This window comes from Peromyscus californicus, unplaced genomic scaffold (assembly GCF_007827085.1).
Source record: "Peromyscus californicus insignis strain IS unplaced genomic scaffold, ASM782708v3 Scaffold_11__1_contigs__length_118956290, whole genome shotgun sequence".
NCBI classification, from domain to species: domain Eukaryota; kingdom Metazoa; phylum Chordata; class Mammalia; order Rodentia; family Cricetidae; genus Peromyscus; species Peromyscus californicus.
Window position 1 is genome coordinate 91,593,276 of NW_026294402.1, and position 19,331 is coordinate 91,612,606.

Genomic DNA, 19,331 nt, shown 5'->3' on the forward strand with positions numbered 1-19,331 from the left:
TCAGAAGCGCTTCTGGAGGGCAGACTGGATATTCTTCAGCAGGCCCCACTTAGCTCGGTTCTTCCCACGCCCATCTGGTGTTACCACCTGCAATGGGAAGCAAAGAGTGCATGGGACCAGCCACAGAGGGACGGCAGCTCCTAGAGCGTCGGCCCACTCCATACATCATCTCATTAACAACCACAGAAAGCTTGCATGGTCAGTCCCCCTTCGAGATGAAGAGATCCAGCCTCAGGGTACCACAGAGCTTTCACGGTGCCCATAGCCGTCGTGTGTTGGCATCACTATTCTACAGATCAAGTTTTACTTCTTTCCAGGCAGCTCATATAATCACATGTGGATGAGCAGGATAAACTAGACACCAAATGGACTTCCCCAAAGAACCCCACCCCAGCCTCTGGAGCTTTCTGTTCCTTTCCCATCTCTCACCAGGTGTAAGTTCCAGCTAAGGAGCTTTTTTTTTTTTTTTTTTTTTTCCCCACTAAACTTGGAGTGACCTGCTTTGGGTGTTGGGGAAATGACAGTTTTTTTTTTGTTTGTTTGTTTTAAATCTCTGTGGTCTCGACATTGCCTAAGGTAAAGAGAAGAGTCTTAGAAATGTGCATGAAAGATGAAAGGACCATAATTTGTAAGTCGTCCAATTTTTTTCCCTTTTAAACAGACAAGAATGCTTCATACTGACTTTGGAAAGTGAATGGTCAATCAGTGCTCCCTGGGAAAAGGCAAACTGCACCAGGTAACAGGGCCAAACAGGACCTTCTTAGAAACCTCATCGCTTACTTTGAAAGTGGTGGGCCTCTCCATTCCTCAGACCTGGTAACGTTACCACCCCCCTAATATACATTTACTGAAGTCATATTTAGGGACTAAAGTTGGGATGAACGATCCCAGTGCCCATACAAATGAGGATATTGACGAATGAATAGATGGGGTGGGGTTGGATTTGGTTGATAAAAAGGAATGCTTATCCAATGCACAGAGTCTCTATGATAACATTTTTAATGTTTTATATTTGTATTGGGCAAAAATAGAGGTGATACATGAATATAATCCTGATAAAGATGAAATGAAAAATACAAGATGCACAGAGAGCTACTGGGGATAGTGGAAGAAGTCTAACGGTACTGTGAGTTATGGGGGTTGGAACTTCATTAAAAAGTAGAACATTTTAAAGTTTTGCCTTAAACTATAGTAGGGATCTTCAAAGACAAAGACTGGGTGTTGTAATAGACAGAAGGAGTGTTTACAAACAAGAGAATCAGATGGAACAGAGGCCAGAAGAAGCAGAAGGACAGAACTTGAAGTGCTACAGAAATTGAAATTACAGTTGATATCTCCTTGTCCCAAGAGCCCGACTCAGTACCTCTCCAAGAGAATCATGCTGAAGCTGTGTGATGGGGCTGTTCGGGAAAAGGAGAGGAGAGCAAAGACTCACCAGCTCATGGGAGCTAGACTTGAAAAACTGATTCTAGAATGATATAGAAGCAATGTGGGCAAACAGTGATACACCTAGTTCACTTAGGACTGTAGATGCAATCATATAAAATCAAACATAAGGTAATTGAAATAGCTGTTAGAATAGCATATTAAAACGATATATGAGCCGGGTGGTGGTGGCGGCGGTGGCGGTGGCAGCGGCGGCGCACGCCTTCAATCCCAGCACTCGGGAGGCAGAGGCAGGCAGATCTCTGTGATATAGTGATAACCAAGGGCTTATTTCATGAAGGTAAGTAGAATCCAGCATCAGAAAAGGCAACCATGGTTCTGGGAGTGATGCTTAGGATAGAGCTTGGGTTTAGCATGGGCCAGGTCCTGGCTTTAATTCCTGGCACCATTATCAAATCAAAACAAAACAAAACAAAAAACGATCATAATTTACTTCATTACTAATGACCTAAAGGAGAAAAATCCTATAATTATGTCAAATAATGCAAATAAGTTATTCTCTATGCATAAGCTCTCAGAAACCTGGAAGTTGGAGGACATTTCTTTAACTTAAAGGCTATAAACCTAAACACTGAATAAAAACCAATAAGTCAATGGAGAAAGTTTACTATCAGCAAATGACAAGTGTATCTACTACCCCTGCTGCCATTTTATGTATGACTCAAGGCTCTCGCTAAAGCGATTAGGAAAGAAAAAGAAATATAAACTCAAAGACTGTGAGGGAAGAGATAAAATCACCATTACTTATAAATGATAAGATTATATGCCTGGAAAAACAAGGCGAATCGAATAATAGAGTCTGTAAAGATTTGCCAGAATTCAGATTTATCTCCAGAGAGCAGTAATTTTTCTTCTGAACCAGCCATCTATTAGGAATATACTAAAATGTAGAACAAGCATGTATAATATCAAAGTTTGTACACTATTTACTTTTTTGTTTTTTCTAAATATATTTAAGGGGTACAAGATATGTTGATATACATATGCATGGTGAAACTCTACAAGAAGCAAATCAGTAAATCTGTCATTCTGCATAATCACTGGCTTACTATGTGATTATGCATTTAAAATAGTAGCAAATTTATCACATATGACATAGTATTGAGCACAATACTCATGTTGCTCATTAGCTCACTGAACTATGTAGTTTACCCAGGAACATAGGGTTGAAGACCCCAGAAAACCTCACATAAAGCAGTTTGAATCAATGTTCAGATATACTGCAAACATGCCCGCTGCCTTCCAGTTAATTGCTCAGTGGCTTTCTAATTCTAAGTCAATTTCTAATTCAAATTCTGTCTGGATTTAAAAAATAATTAAAAAAATAAGCATAGTGAGTTCCTTCAAAGTTTATATAAATAAATCAGCCTCCAAGGTTAACTAATTTAGGTTTTAAAAAAGAAACAAGGGTAATGGAGATTCCTGGCCCTTCCTCACAACAGCACAAAGCTGACGTTAACAGCCAGTTAGAGCAGAGAGGTACCGACCCAAGAGTGGACACTCTCCTGTGTCATACCCAGTCTTCATCTTGGAACGTCTTCACCCAGTTTGAGACAAAACCCTCAAGGCTTCTATTTTTTCAGTTCTTAGCCTTATAACTCACAGGATTCTTAGCTCTTTTTACTGCCCAGTGGCTCCGTGCGCAGCTCTCAGTTTTCATTTCCTCTTTATCCAGGGTATATGTATATATTGTCTCCATTTTTGCCAAGCAATGGGTGGTATATCACCATATATACACTATTACCCTTACCTTACATACAGCCCTGTTTCTGCTGGGTTTTTTTTGGGATGGGGGTCAAAGTAGAAAGCATAATGCTGAAACATACTAGGGGATCCAGAAATGAACCCTTAAATATATGGGGAGTGAATATAAGATCATAGAGCACCTTGACCGTACACTATGGAGTCAAGGCAAACCTAGGAGGTAACATTGGCAAATGGGCTCAGTTATGGAGGGCAGATACTTCTGTTCCTGGCATTACATTCAAAGATAGACTCTGTATGTGCAAAACTTGAAAGGTGAAACTACAAATTTAGTAGAAGAATATGTAGTAAAGAAATTTAGTAAAAGAAGATTATCTTTGTGATCTAAGTCAAGGCAAGGACTTTTTAAACAGCACCCTAAAAGGTCAAACCAAAGGGGAAAATAGTTATGACTTTGATTATATCAAAGTTCAAGACCTCTGCTGTTTCAGAGTAGAGTGTGAACAAAGGTGATAGACAAATATCAGAGGAGTAAAAATATTAGCAATGTCTAAAACCATCATCTGGACTATTTGGCATCCATGAGTCACCCAATGGAGGGGTGTGTGCAGTAGATAAGTAGGCAGAAGATGTGTTTACAGGAGGAATACTGGAAGGGAATGAGCGTTTGAAATGAAACGTAGAAAATGAAGGGAGATGACACAGATATCAGGGAGAAAGATGGAAGAGATCTTGGTCAAGGCAGGTGAAACTCGGGGTATAAGGTCCCTCTTTTTCCTATGGAAATAGTCATGGGCATGGCCAAACGAAGTACACCCCTTAATCAGTGACCCAGAAATTTCAGTCATGGTGCATTTCTTATATGAGATGAATTGTGTCCCTCTGAAATTCATATATTGTTGTCCTAATCTTCGGCACCTCAAACACCATTCTGTTGGGACAAGGCCATTAAAGAGGCGATTTAATGTGAGGCCATTAGGGTAGCTGTCATCCAACCTGGCTGCCATTCTTACAGGAGGAAATTTGAATGTAGACCTTAGGGTGCATGGGGGAAGATCACTCAGGAGAACAGTGAGAAAGACTTCCAGCCAGAATCATGCTGTTTAAGGATCCCTGATCTATAGCAACTTGTTACCGCAGCTCTACCTGACTCATACAAAAAATGGAGATTTTTACACCTCCATCCCATCCACAAGCTGTCACATGTTGTCTAATGTAGCATTATTGGTGGTAACCTGGGTGTCCACACTGAGTAGACTAGTGACATGCAAGAAATAAATGCACACAAGGAAGGACGGCATAGCATCAGGAATTCAGGGACAAAATACCCATAATAATGTAGATCAGCAGTTCTCAACCTGTAGGGACTCCTAGGGGGGTTGGGTGACCCATTCACGGGGAGAGAGTCACCCAAGACCATTGGAAAACAGAGATATTTACCTTGCAGTTTGTAACGGTAGCAAAATTATACTTATGAAGTAGCAGCAAAAGTAATTTTATGGTTGGAGGTCACCCCAAAATAAGGAACTGTATTGAAGGGTCTCAGCATTAGAAGGATTGAGAACCACTGGGGTAGATGGATCATTCAAACACAGCACAATGTTTAGAAAGAAAAAAGTAAGAGGAAAAAAAAAGATCAACACAATGCTGTTGGTGTGGATTAGTGACATACAGCAAAGAGCAATACGTATCTTGGCAAGACATAGAAAAGCAAAGAGATCCAAGTAAAGCCTTCTTAGGACAGATGTCACAAACTGGAACATAAAAACAAGGGAATGTCCTTCAAAGATCAGTGCAGATGGACAGAGGTACAATACCAAGCAAACCTTGTGTACACGAAGTCGAAAAACAAAGCAGGTCCAGCCCGAGCCTGAGTTATACTTGTTCTCAGGGTATAACCTTTTCTGGATGCAGGGCAGAGAGGGAAGCACCAGGAGAATTTTACAGGAAAGTTTCAGAGTTCTTTGGAGAACAATAAGCCTTCAGGACACAGAGAATGTGAAATGCGAACCTTTCACTTCAGGGCCTGGAGCCACTGTGCATGAGGAGGTGTCTAGGGAGGAGTTATCAATCCTGCGGGTGAGATGGTGGCAGTCACACAAGGCTGTCCTTCAATCTCAACCTTAAAGAAGATGTATGGCAGCCTGGGGAGAGGAAAAGTCAGGACTTCGTGGCAGACAGGCCACCCTGTATGTGTCTGAGTCCCCGCTGCATCACAGGCTGAAGAGGGGGCCCTGCAGAGACCCAGGGTGACCAAAAAAATGGTTTCTTGAGCACATAGATATTGAGGGACTGACAGACTGACAAGGACTTTGAGAATGCCTGGGATCAGAGATGTCTGCATTCTCTAAAGGGCTATAAAGACCCAGGAAAGCATCAGTTACTGAGCATTGCCAGGCTCGAGGCTTTACCTCTAAATCTGATGTAATTTAGTAATCCAATTTATAGATTAGAGTGGCAGGTCATTGGACCCTCACATGTATCTTTGTCTGAACCCTCAAACCTCTGTGTTCCACAGCAAAGGGGAACTTAGGACAGTTAAGTTAGCTGTTTGGGGATGGGAGATTTTCCCATCATCATGGGCTCAGTGTTAAACAGGCCCTCGGGAAAGGTAGAGGCAGAATGGAGTCTGAGGGAGGGCTGGCCGTGGGAAAAGGACCCAGCTGGAAGTTGATGTCTGGAAGATGGAAGAAAGGCATATGAGTTAAGCAATGTTAAGTGGCCAGAAAAAGACAAGGAGTGGGTTCTTCCTTAGAAACCCCTCCACAGGATGATCCAGACATTGAAGGTGCTTTGATTTAGCCAATGAGAACCATTGTGGACTTCTGAGCTGCAGAAATGTAATGATTTGTGCTACTTAACTGCTAATTTGTCATTTTCCAAAGGAAACCTACACACAGGTGGATAGTTAGGCTAATCAGGATTTAAAACATATGGAAAGAGAGTGAGCAGAGAAAGGAGGGGATAGTTAAGAATGGGAAGTGGTCAGTGGGTATATTGGGGATACTGAGGACCACGGAGGATCAGGAGGAGAAACAGAGGCCAACAGACACAGGAATTGTGCAAAAACACATTTGTCTGTTCTTTCAAAATAGACCACTAGGCTCTTTGACGGTAGAGGCTTTGAGGTGGAGACCACAAGCAATAAGGAACCAGTAAGACCAACACAGTGTCCATTGTCATGGAGATTGGCCAGCTAGTGTTTTTGAGATTGGAACCCAGGAACCTGAGCCCCAATCCAAGAATCTTTTCAATACATGATTCTGTCCCAGAAACAACAATTGATACATCAAACAAGCAGCTCTCTCTGCTTTGATAGCACCTCCCCAGAGTCAGGTGCTCTCCAGGGCTGCGCTCGCTCCTAGACTAACTTACATGTGATTATGGTCCAGGAGGCTAGAGCTCTGACTGTGAATACATACAGACCTAGGGTCAACTCAGCCCCACCTCCCTTGTCTCCTCCATATGAGTTTCCTCCTCGAGGTAAGATCCGAGTGTCTGGGACAATCAGTGATAATGGATGTACAGTGTCTGACACAGATTTGACCTTCAAATGGGACCTTTAAAGTGTTGCAAAACTAGTTTTCTTGTTTCCTGTACTGTACTATGTGCCAAAGAAAATTTCTTAAAAAATCAACAAGTCCTAGGCTATGCAAATCAAATATAAAAGGTTTTATTTCATGTCTTTTATAAAAGTACATATGATGGAAGCATGGCGGCTTGGATAAGAAATGATTACGCTACCTCATTGCAGCATTCAAATGAAACCTTTCAGAAATGCGCATAGCATCAGTGCCAAAGGAAAAAATTTCGATTTTATAGGAAAGAGCTAAAGCCATTACTTTTATGAAGCTTTATAAATGTCATTCAAACACACCATCTTATTTTCATTTGCTGTTGAAGCCTTTACTTATGCAAATCATGACAAATGTTAAGGAAGCTGGTGTTTCCTCTGGAATGCTAATAGAACCACAAGGAAGGGAGGAAGAATTACTTCTGAAGGAAAAATCCATACTGTAGCTCCTCCAGTCAGATAAAAATGAAGCGTCCAGAAAACCTCATTAATTAGGGTTCTGCTCATTTAGATATTGTATGAAAAAGCAAAGAGACAGGAACGCATTTCCCTCTCTTTCAACAAGGGCAAATTAATCGCATAAAGACAATTTTAGGGGAATGCTTTTCCTTGACTGGCTGTATAAAACATTCAGTTTTCAGGCATCTTATGCTACTTTGCGATTATTAATTTTATTTATCAATTTATTTCTTCACTCCTTAATTTAGACATTCACTCATATATTCATTTGTTTGGTTACATTTTTACTCATGTATTCGTTCAATAACCACTAAGATGCCGCTATACAAACAGCTTCAGTAAGCGCCGTAGGAGAGAGAAAGACGAATTAGGTAAGAATTTTGTTTGTGAGGAGGTCACAGTGTTCGAGAGATGAGAGGACCCAAGAGGCTAAGATGGCAGACTGATGGCAGGCCTCGGTTTCTCTATCCATCCCCAATCCTCACATCTAGAGGTGACAGATGATTCATTAAAGAAATTAATAACTACTGAGTGCCCTTCATGGGCAAGCCATTTCTGAGGGATTCTAAAAGCTGAGAAGGCAGATGGAATCAGATTAAAGAAAAAGTCCATAGTCAAGAGCACAGAGTACAGTATGTAGTAACAGGTGGGAGGCTTTGGGGCTCTGGAGTGAGAAGGTCTCTGTGGCAACTGACCAACAGGCAGTGAGGCTGGCTGAGGAACAGCGGAAGAGCAGCCAGGCAGGCTTTCTCATCACACTTCCTTGGCACGTGCCTGAGCTCTGTGAGGGGGGCACGACAGTAGGAAGTGATGGAAATAGTCCCACTCGGCCGACTTGCTACCTGACAGCATAAGCCTGCCCCGCCCTTCTTCCCCATTCTCCATCATTATTATAGACACAGACCAATCAGATTCTTTCCCTCAAAGATTAACCAGACTGTTGGGTGCTGTGCCATTGGATCGCTCAGAGCATGGATCAAGACGATCCAAAACTGCATGAAAGCTGGATTTAGGGGAGCAGAAACTAAGGGGTGACCAAAAATGAGGCAGATTCAGAGAGAAGCAGACAGGAGAGAAGGAGGAGGAGAAGAGAGTGAAAAGGAGGAGAAGGGAGGGGAGGGGAAGATGGAAGGCGAGAGGAAGAAGGAAGCAGAGGTGAGAGGAGGGGGGAGAAGAAAGGAGTGGGGAGGGGGAGGGAGGGGAGGGTGATAACTTTTAGTTGGCATGGACATCAGCTTAGACAGACTTGTGTCTTCTAGATATAACTTAGAAGTCTCTTGAGGCTGTCAGTCCCCCTTCTTCTAAACCCTAACTGAACAGACCTGCCTGTTTTCCTTTTTAAAGAACCTCTAGGACTTATTCAGATTCCAAAGAGCATCTTCACAGTTATACAGTAAGATAGCTCTTCTCAGTCCCGGTGTTCTTAATATCAATCCGATGGCATTCATGAGTGTGCTGCCACTTGGGAATTCAAAGGAGAATCTGCTCTCCAATACAAAGAAGAACAGCTTGTTCCCTTGCTTTACGGAGCTCACCTGACTTGCTCGGTGTCTGCTTGTTAACTCCCAGATAAACCAAAAATAATTTTACTATAAATATGTCTTGAATATTACACAGGACATACTTGTACCATAAGTTTTATTTGCTGTCTGTGAGAAATTCTGATTTAACTGGCTGTCCTGCCTCTTTGCTGAATTTCACACCTCGTCTTTGTAGGGGGTAGCACTCCCTTGGAGTTTGGTTTTTTTCCAGACAGTAATTATTTCTTATTCTTCTCATACACCATGGCATGTTTGCTAGCCCTTGACTGCGGCAGAAGGAGGGGTTAAGCTTGGTTTCAACTCTGAATTTCTGTAGTCTAACATAAAGCCTAGAACAAGCGGTTTTGAGTTCAGCAGAACCCACCCTCCTCAGACCTGGTGTGCAAAGGCTAGCGGAGACCACCAGCCCTGCCTCTGGCTGAGAGTTAAGCAGCTTTCTGAACTTAAAGTGCTCAATTCTCTGTGGTCTCTGATGATCTTCAAGCCAAATCTGTACTCTCTCAAGGCGTTCCCGTTTGATGGGCCAGAGAGATGGCTCAGCTGGCAAAGGCTCTGGACAACAAGCCTGAGGACCTCAGTTTGATCCCCAGGACCCACATGAGAGAAGATGAAACTGAGTTTTGCAAGTTGTCCTCTGACATCCATGTGCGCACCACAGTATGCATGCGTGTGTATGTGCATGGGTATGTGTGCACACGTGGGTCCCTCCAATCAACTTTTAAGAATTAAGTCCAAGTAATAAAAAAAATTCTACCCTAGAAACGAATGTACACAGTACCTTGCAGATGTCACTCCATTGCCCGGGACCGTTATCGTTGATGGCTCTAACCTTGAACAAATACTCCGTGTTGGGGGTGAGGTTGTGCAGCTCCAGGTTCTGCTGCATGATGTCCCGAATTTGTCCACAGAGCTCTGTTCGAACATTGTTAGGAGGAGTGGTAATGAGCTCATAGAATTCCATCTCAAAGGAGTCCACGTCTTCTGTCGGGCATGTCCAGTAAACCTAGGAGAAATGGGTGTGTGAGTATGGCCCCGATACATACCGCTTGGCTGTCCTTCCCATAAAGATTTGTGCTGTTGACTGTCTGTGGCTGTGCTTAAGCTGATCCCATCTTCCACAGCTGCTGAAGGCTTTGAGTTAGATCATGAGTAAGGGTCTTGGGAAGCTCTGATGAAGCCTGATGTGATATACATAATGGATTTTGGGAACAGGGGGTTGCTCTTCAGGGTTCTGTTACTGTCAGACAACATGGAGGCAATGACCATAGATACAGTTTACCAGATACCTGTTGTGCATCAGCTCTCACACCAGGTACTTCTATCTCCAGGTAATCAGGTAATCCTCAGAAACCTCTGGATTGTCTCCTCCCACTTTACAGGTACAGAAATGATACATTTGACAAATTCTGTTGAAGCACAGAGCATGGGAGAATGGCACACTCGTCTCCCAGCCTGTTATAGTTGCTGGAATGCAAAATATTTCCTTCTCTATCCATGAGGAAATATCCAGCAATAGAGACAGTATATTCATATTCAAATCAGAAGATATCAACTCCCGAGAAGAGATCTAGTAACAGGTCTCAAACAACAGATAACATTTGGCATAGAAATAGTTTACGACAATAGTGGTTTTACAATTATTTAGTGTGTGTGTGTGTGTGTGTGTGTGTGTGTGTGCACGTGTGCACGCACGTGTGCACTCACACCATGCCAAGTGCCATGGAGTGCATGTGTGGGTCAATGGATAACTTGCTGGATTCTGTTCTCTCCTTCTGCCATATGGGTCCTTGAGATAGGACTCAGGTTGTGAGGCTTAGGGATAAGTGCCACCATCTTGCTGGCCCTAAACTTAAAAAACAACAGTATTTTTAAAGCACATTTCAGCCTGGTAGTGATGGCACACACCTTTAACCCCAGCTCTTGGGAGGCAGAGGCAGGTGGATCTCTGAGTTTGAGGCCAGCCTGGGCTACAGAGCTAGTTCCAAGGCAGCCAGGACTACACAGAGAAACCCTATCTCAGAAAACAAAAACAAAACACATGCAGATTTCTAATGCTTTTATTATATTTTTGGCCAAAGTTAAATGTCATAGATACAATTAATGTATAATTTTATGAGTACTAATATTTATAAGTCAATTTACCCACCAAATAAAATTAACTAATTTTCTTTCTGATTATTCAGACAAGCACATTTATGATAACATGCTTTGGAAATGCAGAAAAAGTATAAGGGAAGAAAATAAACATTCCTCCTAATCCACAGATTGACTCATCACAGTGTTTTTCTCCTGTCAGGAGATACGAACACACTAGTGCATGTGATTGGGATTATGTGGTGTGTGCAGGTGCATACACATACATACAGACACATACACACACACACACACACACTCTCTCACATACACACACAGACACACGCACACATACAGACACATACAAACACACACTGTCTCTCACACACACATACACACACACACACACACATACTCTCTCACACACAGATGCACACACATAGACACACTCTGTCTCACACACACACACAGACACACACACACACTTTCTGTCTGTCTGTCTCTGTCTCTGTTTCTCTCACTCATACACAGATACACACACACACACACACACACACACTCTGTCTGTCTGTCTGTCTCTCTCTCTCTCTCTCTCTCTCTCTCTCACACACACACACACACACACACACATAAAATGAATACATGCAATGAAGCTTAAAATAAGACAACAAACCCTTCCAGAAGTAACTGACCCCTTCTACAGCTGAGTTGTCAGGTTTTTTTCTAGTTTTATACTTAGATAAGTGCTGCAATGAATATTTTGGGGGCATAAATTGTCACCTATTTTTTGTAGTTTAAGAAATTATTTCTAGAAATGAAATTGAGTTAAAGGATCTCTAGGATTTTGCAATACATACTAGTAACTTCCAAGACCCACTTGAACATTTTCTATGCAGAAACCCTGAAGATTTGGGAATAATGTCAACATAGATTTAATCATTGTCATTGTAGAGCACAATAAGTCCCTGGGAAGGGCCCATTCCATGACCTAAAGAGGGATCTTCAATATTACTACTATTGTTATTTTACATGAAATCACTGTCTGGCCATAGGTGAGGTGGCAGTGACTTGCTTGGTTGTGTTGGTCTGTCCGTGCCCCAAGCTTATCCAGGGGTAACTCTTAGGCAGCATAGGGGACTTCTCCAAGTTCAAGTATGGAGCAGACTCCACCAGCCCTTCTGCTTCATAGCAGGAGCTGTGGACTCCCTGTGAGCCTGGGGTGGCACTGAGATGAGACACCCTGTCACCAGAGTTCACTGATGTCACCCATACCCTAGGCCCTGCTGATTCAGCTGCTCACCCAGGCATCTTGTGTGAAGGACAGGGAGGGGCACTGTGCTGTGTTCAAGGGTCTCCAGGAGGACACTGCTCTACCTGGAACAGTTCTTGTGATATTAGTTTTATCCACTGAAGCAAAGATTACAGTGTCTCGGTGGAATGGGAAGGTAAGACTTGGTCTCTGTCTGGTCTTTGTTTTCTTGTGTTTAGACTCTACCTCCTGAAGCGCAGTCTGCAGACAGCAGCATTGGCAGCACCCAGGTTGTGGGAGACAAACTCTGAGGCCCCAAAACTGGATGACACAGAATCTACCTTCTAACAAGTCTTTAGGAGATGTTAGTGTCTAGGAACCACGAACCTAGACTTCAAGATGCCTATTATCTTTGGGAGAGGGACAGAAGATGAGTTCTGCCATATGGAAGCAGGCCACAGACTAATATGGGAGGTATGTCCCTGTAGGAACCTCAAAGGAGGTGAAACTCCCAACATTTAGCTACCCAGCAACCCCTTGCCTCCTTGAATCTGAATAAGGTTCTCCATAAGCAGTTCAATGGAAGCTCAGTTGGATTTCAGACAGATGATAAGGGAAAGACCATTTGTCTATGTTAGGTCAAGAAGGCCAATGACACGTCTTGTCTTAGGTGATGGCAGCCACGGACATCTATGAGATGCCCCACTTTCCTCATCACCCCTAAAAAAGAAGATGGATCTCAGCAGAGAGTTGGAATTTTCCTGGGGATTATCATTCTGATCTTTTCAAACCAGGGACAGCCTCAATTTACGAGAGGTTGCAGTTTAGAGGAACACATGGCTGGCAGCCAGTGGAGATTGCATTCTAACCCATTCTTAGATGCTACTTCCCACTTTCATGGTCTCTTAAGCCATTTTAAAACTTCCTTTGGTTCCAACTTGATTCTTTCTTTTTCCTTCCTTCCTTCCTTCCTTCCTTCTTCCTTCCTTCTTTCTTTCCTTTCTTTCTTTCTTTCTTTCTTTCTTTCTTTCTTTCTTTCTTTCTTTCTTTCTTTCTTTTTGGTGTGGTTGTATAAATGTGTGTGTGTGTGTGTGTGTGTGTGTGTGTGTGTGTGTGTGTGTGTGTGTGTGCGTGTGCGTGTGTGCTCACTTGACTTTTATGTTCGTGTGAAGACCAGAGGTTGATACCAACCATCTTCTATCTCTCTATCATATTAGACTGTCTTTCTTTCTTTCTTTCTTTTTTTCTTTCTTTCTCTCTTTCTTTCTTTCTATCTTTCTATTATCTATCTATCTATCCATCCATCCATCCATCCATCCATCCATCCATCCATCCATCCATCCATCCATCATTATGGTGGTATTTTATTTGTACTGAAATGTGATTTTAATTGTATGTTAATAAATAAAGTTGCCTGGGGGTCAGAGCTATTAGAGCCATAGCAAGAGCGTGGTGGTGGTGGTGCACGCCTTTAATCCCAGCACTTGGTAGACAGAGCTAGGTAGATCTCTGTGTGTAAAAGGATACAGCCAGCATTGGAGACACACGCCTTTAATCTCAATCCCAACCATAGAAGACTTGGAAGTCTCTACAGAAAGGCAGTGACGAGGCAGTCATGTGTTTGGGTTTACAACCAATGAGAAGGCAGAACAGAAAGACTATATAAAGACAAACACACAGGAAGTAGGTCTTTTTTGGAGAGCTCTCTTGGCTGAAGAGAATCGCTGAAGCAGGAAGGGTAAGGCTCTTAGCTCTGACCTCTTGGCTTTCTTCTCTGAATTGGCTCTGTGTTTCTTATTTAATAAGACGGTTGGTTACATCTACACATCATCCATCCATCCATCCATCCATCCATCCATCCATCTCTTCAGCCAAGAGAGCTCTCCAAAAAAGACCTACTTCTATCCATCCATCTATCTATCTATCTTTTATTTATTTCTTAGTGTCTGTCACTGAACCTGGAGCTCCCCTATTTCCACCAGGCTAGCTGATCAGGAAGACCCTGGGATCTCCCTGCTCTGCGTCCCCAGCAATGGAGTTACAGTTGCACACCTGGCTTTGAGATGTGTGATGCGGATGCAAACTCAGCTCCTCATGCTTGCATAGCAAGCACCTGCCCACTGAGCTGTCTTCCCAGCCCGTGTTTCTTGTTCAATAGATCAGGGCTGGGGAATGACGTGCACTTGTCACCGTGATTTCATTACACTGATGGGCTCATTAACATTTCAGAACCCTATGCTATTTGACTAGACTGCAAAGAGTCTAGAGGAGCAGGTTTGAGCGACCACATTTTAGAGGCCAAAGAGGTATGCACAAGCTTTTCTGACCCCTCACTTTCATCCTATGCCCCACCCATCCCCGTTGTCTTACCTTGGCAGCTCTTGGATACACCAGAGTCTGATAGATGACAATTGGGCCTGGGGTCTTCACAGAGGTGTCATTGAATGAGTACCAGTTGTGGAAGCTATTGCTGCTCTGTGGGGCCTGGGTTTCCCCCGTGGCACTCCAGTAGGTATAGAGGCCGTCAGTCTGTTTCACAGGTGCAGCAGATTGGGCCCTCCCAAAGGCCTCCAGACCTATCTTGGCCTTCTCGTTGGTGGCATTGAAGGACAGCAAGGAGGAGCTTCGCTGGTATATCTGCTGGTTGCCGAAGCTGTGGGTGCTGAAGGTGACCTTCCTGGCAATCATCATTTCTGAGTGGATAGGATACTGGGAAGGGAGAGAGTCCCCTGAGGAGCAAGCCTTCTTGGGTCCTGTGGGAAAGAGTTCGTGGATGGCACTGGAGAGTTCAGCAAAATCCAAGGGAATGCAGTGTAGGGAGTGCAGCCGCAGCTGAGGGTCGGGTCTGAAGGTGTTCTGGATGCCCTCCTCGATCTGGTCTACCAGGATCTTAGCAGACTGCAGGAACGCCACCTGTCCTGTTTCCTTCAGCGCTTCCTTGGAGTAGGCAATCAGGCCGTCCATTTCATTCACTTTTGTAGTTGTGACGTACACGTACTTCTCAATCTCTTTCTGCCTGGACACTTCCAGATTCTCTATCTGTTCCATGATCATCTTCTCTTTCTCCTGGAGGATGGCTCGCAGTTTAAGAAATCCAGTTCTGATCTCCTTCCGTTTTGCCTCTTTGTCAGCTTTAAAGCTACTTTTTAAAATGTTGAATTCCATCAAGTCATTATCAATTTCATATCGGACTGAAAAACAATCAGGATGGCTACTGTGAAAATTTTCATCTTCCCAGATGTCAAGCTGTATCAAATTGGAGCCAATCTCTGTGGACTCACAGGAAATGAATGGAGGGAGAGGGAGGACAGACACTTGGAGCTGGACTGACACAGGCTAGAACAGGCTTTCAAAATAAATTCCCCTCTATTTTTCCTCGCCATGCCCCTAGATGCAATTTTCCCCAGGCATATGTCTCTCTTGTAGCAGAGAAAGAAAGAAATTTCTGATGACTGCTGAATGCTACCTTTCAAACAAATATTGATCTAGAGTTCTTCAGCATGGACAGTAGGCCACTCCTTACAGATATGTACTGTAAGTGGCACTGGTACCCTCCCACCCCAACCTGCCCAGCATTCTATGTTTAGAGAGTCTTGTCACGTTTAGCACTGGTATTGGAGACTGGGTGTGTGACTCACTAGCTGCCTTGTGCTGACCACTTTGAGCACAGTTGTCTTATCCATGGAAGAGATTTTAGCATCTGCACTGTATGATTATTGAGACTGGACATGGTATATTCCAAAGGTATCTTGGCTAGTTTTATGTCAACTTGACACAACCTGGGGTCATCTGGGAAGAAGGAATCTTAATAGAGAAAATGACTCCATAGGATTGGCTTGTGGGCAAGTCAAAAGATATTTTCTTAATTGATGATTGATGTGGGCCGGTCCTAGCTCACTGTGGGTGGTACCATGTCTGGGCAGGTGGTTGTGGATGGTATAAAATAGGAGGCTGAGCAAGCAAGCCATGAATGAGCAAGCCATGAATGAGCAAGTCATGAGCAGCATTCCTTCATGGCTTCCATTTCAGTGTATGCTTCCAAGTTCCTGCCTTAAGTTCTTGCCATGACTTCCTTCAATGATACACTAAGATGAGGAAGTGTAAAATAAAATAAACCCTTTCTTCCCTGAGTTATTTTTGGTCATGGTGTTTTATCACAGCAATAGAAAATCTAATTAAGACAAAGGCCGGGCGGTGGTGGCACACGCCTTTAATCCCAGCACTTGGGAGGCAGAGGCAGATGGATCTCTATGAGTCTGAGGCCAGCCTGGGCTACAGAGTGAGTTCCAGGAAAGGCAGGACTGTTACACATAGAAACTCTGTCTTGAAACAAACCAACAAACAAATAAAACAAACCAAAAGGCAAAAGCTTATATGGTCCTCTACAGAAGGAGCCATTTCTCTAAATGGATTTCTAGGTCTGACTGAGGACAAAGACACATTCAGAAATTGTGAACCCTTTACTGAACTGTATGAAATATTATTGTATAAGAACCAGGGTTGGCCTCTTTTATAGAAATGGTATTATATGGCCAGTATGAACAACTGGACATGCAGACAGAAGGAAAGCAGAGCCTAGGCAGAGTAGTATTGGCTCATTTGGAGTTTTCCTGTTACTATCTATCCATTAGCAGCTCACTGAATTTGTTGTCTGCAACTTGGATGGAACGTTCATGGGAGATACCTTCAATTGAGATGACTCTCAGAGTTAGATTAATTATTCCCCCTGGAAATGGGGAGGTGGGTGGTAAAAATAATTTCTATGTTCAGTAACAAACAGAACTTCAGGATATGACTGGAGAAAACTCATTTTTTCTCTTTGGAAAAAGAGGCCAAATTTCAGAAAGGTTGTGACAAGGATTAGAAGAGCTTTATGTGCTTATTATCCATCAGAGTCCCCCCACACCCCACCCCGGGTGTGTGTGTGAGAGAGAGAGGGGTGAGAGCATGTTTCATAAGATTAACCACAACAACCCTTATCCTTCCCATTTTACAGATAGAAAAGCTGAGTCACAGAGATGCAGTGACTTAGTGACACTAAATGGCTGGTGGTAACTGTCATGGATGCCATGACGGTGACTTGCTGGCCATGACAAGGTCTCCCAGTGTCTGGATTTTTTCACCAGGCGGAGCAAGGCTCCCTAACAGGTGTCCCACACCAACTTCTGATCTTTTTCCACAGCTGGGAGTTACCCTGAAGGGGAGTGGGAAACCGACCAGGACCTGCTTTGAACTTGGCGATGGCGCTGAAGAGGGCGGCAGACCTCTCGGAACAGGCGTCTATGAGGCTGACCGTGTCATGGCCGTTGTGGAAAGCGATCTTGCAGAAGGTGCAGAGCAGCTGGTTGTCACTGCGGCAGTATTCGTTGATGCGGCTGGACGGGTGGTGGATGCAGATCTTCTCGTCCTGGTCCTCGGCGCTGGTGTCCACGAAGACGTGGTCCTGCATGGCCACATCCGAGTGGAAGGCCTTGAGGCAGTCGTTGCACAGGTTGAGGCGGCAGGTGACACAGCGCTTGTAGGCGATGCGACGGCTGCGGCACACTTGGCAGAGGATGGGCCCCGAGGACCGGTCAAAGCGCCACTTGAGGTAGCCGTGCTCCTGCATGTAGCGTTTGGTGAGGCGCCCGCGCAGATAGTTTTCTGGAAGGTGCATCTGGTTGCTGTAGGGCATGCAGTGCGAGCGGTTGCACATCGGGCAGATGAGGATGAAGAAGTTCTCAGTGACCTCGGCATGCTTCTGCAGCTGCCGCAAGCACTTCTCGCACAGGCTGTGGTTGCAGGGCAGCATGAAGGAGTGCAGGCGTAGCCGGTTGCACAAGGGGCAGGAGAGGTGGCTCACCAGGTGGCTGTTGGTGGACATGGACTTCGGCTCCTCCAGCTGAGTTTCGCTGCTCCCTATGCGGAGGGCGGTCTTGGAGCTGAAAGGAAAAGCACACACAGGCTTCAGGAACACACTCAAGAATTCCAGAAGGATCTATCCAGAGAGGTGACCCATTGGAATGGTGATGAAATGGCTCTTGCGTAGTGCCTGGCTTCTTGGCTGGCCTCTACTCTCTTAGTAAATAAACTCAGTAAGGCATTCGGTACCTGCTACTGGTACCCATGCCATAGCATTTTAAAAGATGGTTAAGACCAAATTTAACGCTTGTTTGCACGGAGTACATTCCTGGGTCCAGCCGGAGTCCTGAAGTGCCCTCCTGCTAATTTTAATTTTGAGGGAAAGAAAAACAACAGAGCTGTAGCAGTGTGGTGTAGTCAGTTGGGCCTGGATGTTCCACTGCATATTAGTAACACCACAGAGCATCAGCAGGAGACAGGGCCACAGTGACTTTGATGGATCAGAGCAGAAGTAATGCCACTGCATGGTGCTGGAACTCTGACCAGAACATTGTCTAAACCGCAAAAATGACCTCCCACCCACCCGTGCAGGGGAATGTGAGTGATTACACCTGCTCTTTCTCTTTCCAGAAGCAGATTCAGGCTCCACATGTTCTAGCTGCTTTCTAGACAAGAATAAGAGAAACAACAGATTGACTCTATTCTCACTAACAAGATCCCAAGTCCTGTCATGGCCTGTGCTACCTTCTTACCCAGGTATCTCACACTGGCGTGGAGTGGGGCATGTTCCCATTTGATACAATGAATCAATAAATCCAATCTTGCCCAATAACAGGCATGCTTTTAGTGGCTGTGCCTGGAAGGCAGTGCCATTACCATTACTGTTGTATATGGGATGGGACATAGGGGCAGTGACATTACTATTACTGTTGTGTATGGGATGGAACATAGGAAGGTAGTAAATGGCCTTTCTAAGACAGCAAGAGACAATCTCTGAGCTGAGACTAGCACCCCCGAGAGCTGACTTTCAGACCATCAGCAATACACAAGGGTCTGCCTCTGGGAAGGTACACATGATGGGGCATGGAACTTTTAGAGCTGCCCATTTAGAGAGGTTCTTAATCTCTTTTGTGCTCAGTTTCCCCAACTGTAAATCCAAGATCACAGCACTTCCTTGGGAGTTTATAAAGTGTACATAAGATGATCCATCATAAGGGTGAATATGGTTTCCATAATCGCTCCCCTATGCCGTTCACCAGCTGATGTCCACAGTCAAAGAGGAAACCACGGTAGGAGGAGTTAGCAGTCAAGCTCATGAAGCCATGCATGCATCTGTTGTGAGTTGAGGGTCTTTATTTGTCTAATATATGAGGTCAGCTTCATGTATTCAATTGCAAGAACTATAAGTGGTGGGAGGCTGTGCTTGTGGAGTTCAAGTGCATGC

At 44.2% G+C, this 19,331-nt stretch overlaps 1 protein-coding gene and 2 long non-coding RNA genes across 3 annotated transcripts in view; 2 read left to right on the top strand and 1 right to left on the bottom strand.

Annotated features, from left to right (window-relative positions):
• LOC128097268 (uncharacterized) overlaps positions 1–17,339 on the top strand; it is a 50,265-nt gene extending 32,926 nt beyond the window's left edge. The window contains exons 5-6 of the long non-coding RNA XR_008213827.1: positions 662–736; positions 17,229–17,339. This is a non-coding gene — a long non-coding RNA (uncharacterized LOC128097268). The remainder of the gene's footprint in view (positions 1–661; positions 737–17,228) is intronic.
• Trim42 (tripartite motif containing 42) overlaps positions 1–19,331 on the bottom strand; it is a 27,233-nt gene continuing 7,902 nt past the window's right edge. Inside the window, exons 2-5 of the mRNA XM_052717640.1 lie at positions 17,270–17,967; positions 14,417–15,237; positions 9,503–9,727; positions 1–87 (exon numbers count right to left, since the gene is read on the bottom strand). Of these exons, the coding sequence (XP_052573600.1) occupies positions 1–87; positions 9,503–9,727; positions 14,417–15,237; positions 17,270–17,967 (1,831 nt within the window). The remainder of the gene's footprint in view (positions 88–9,502; positions 9,728–14,416; positions 15,238–17,269; positions 17,968–19,331) is intronic.
• Positions 17,523–19,331, top strand: part of LOC128097274 (uncharacterized) — a 10,550-nt gene continuing 8,741 nt past the window's right edge. The window contains exons 1-2 of the long non-coding RNA XR_008213830.1: positions 17,523–17,636; positions 18,518–18,643. This is a non-coding gene — a long non-coding RNA (uncharacterized LOC128097274). The remainder of the gene's footprint in view (positions 17,637–18,517; positions 18,644–19,331) is intronic.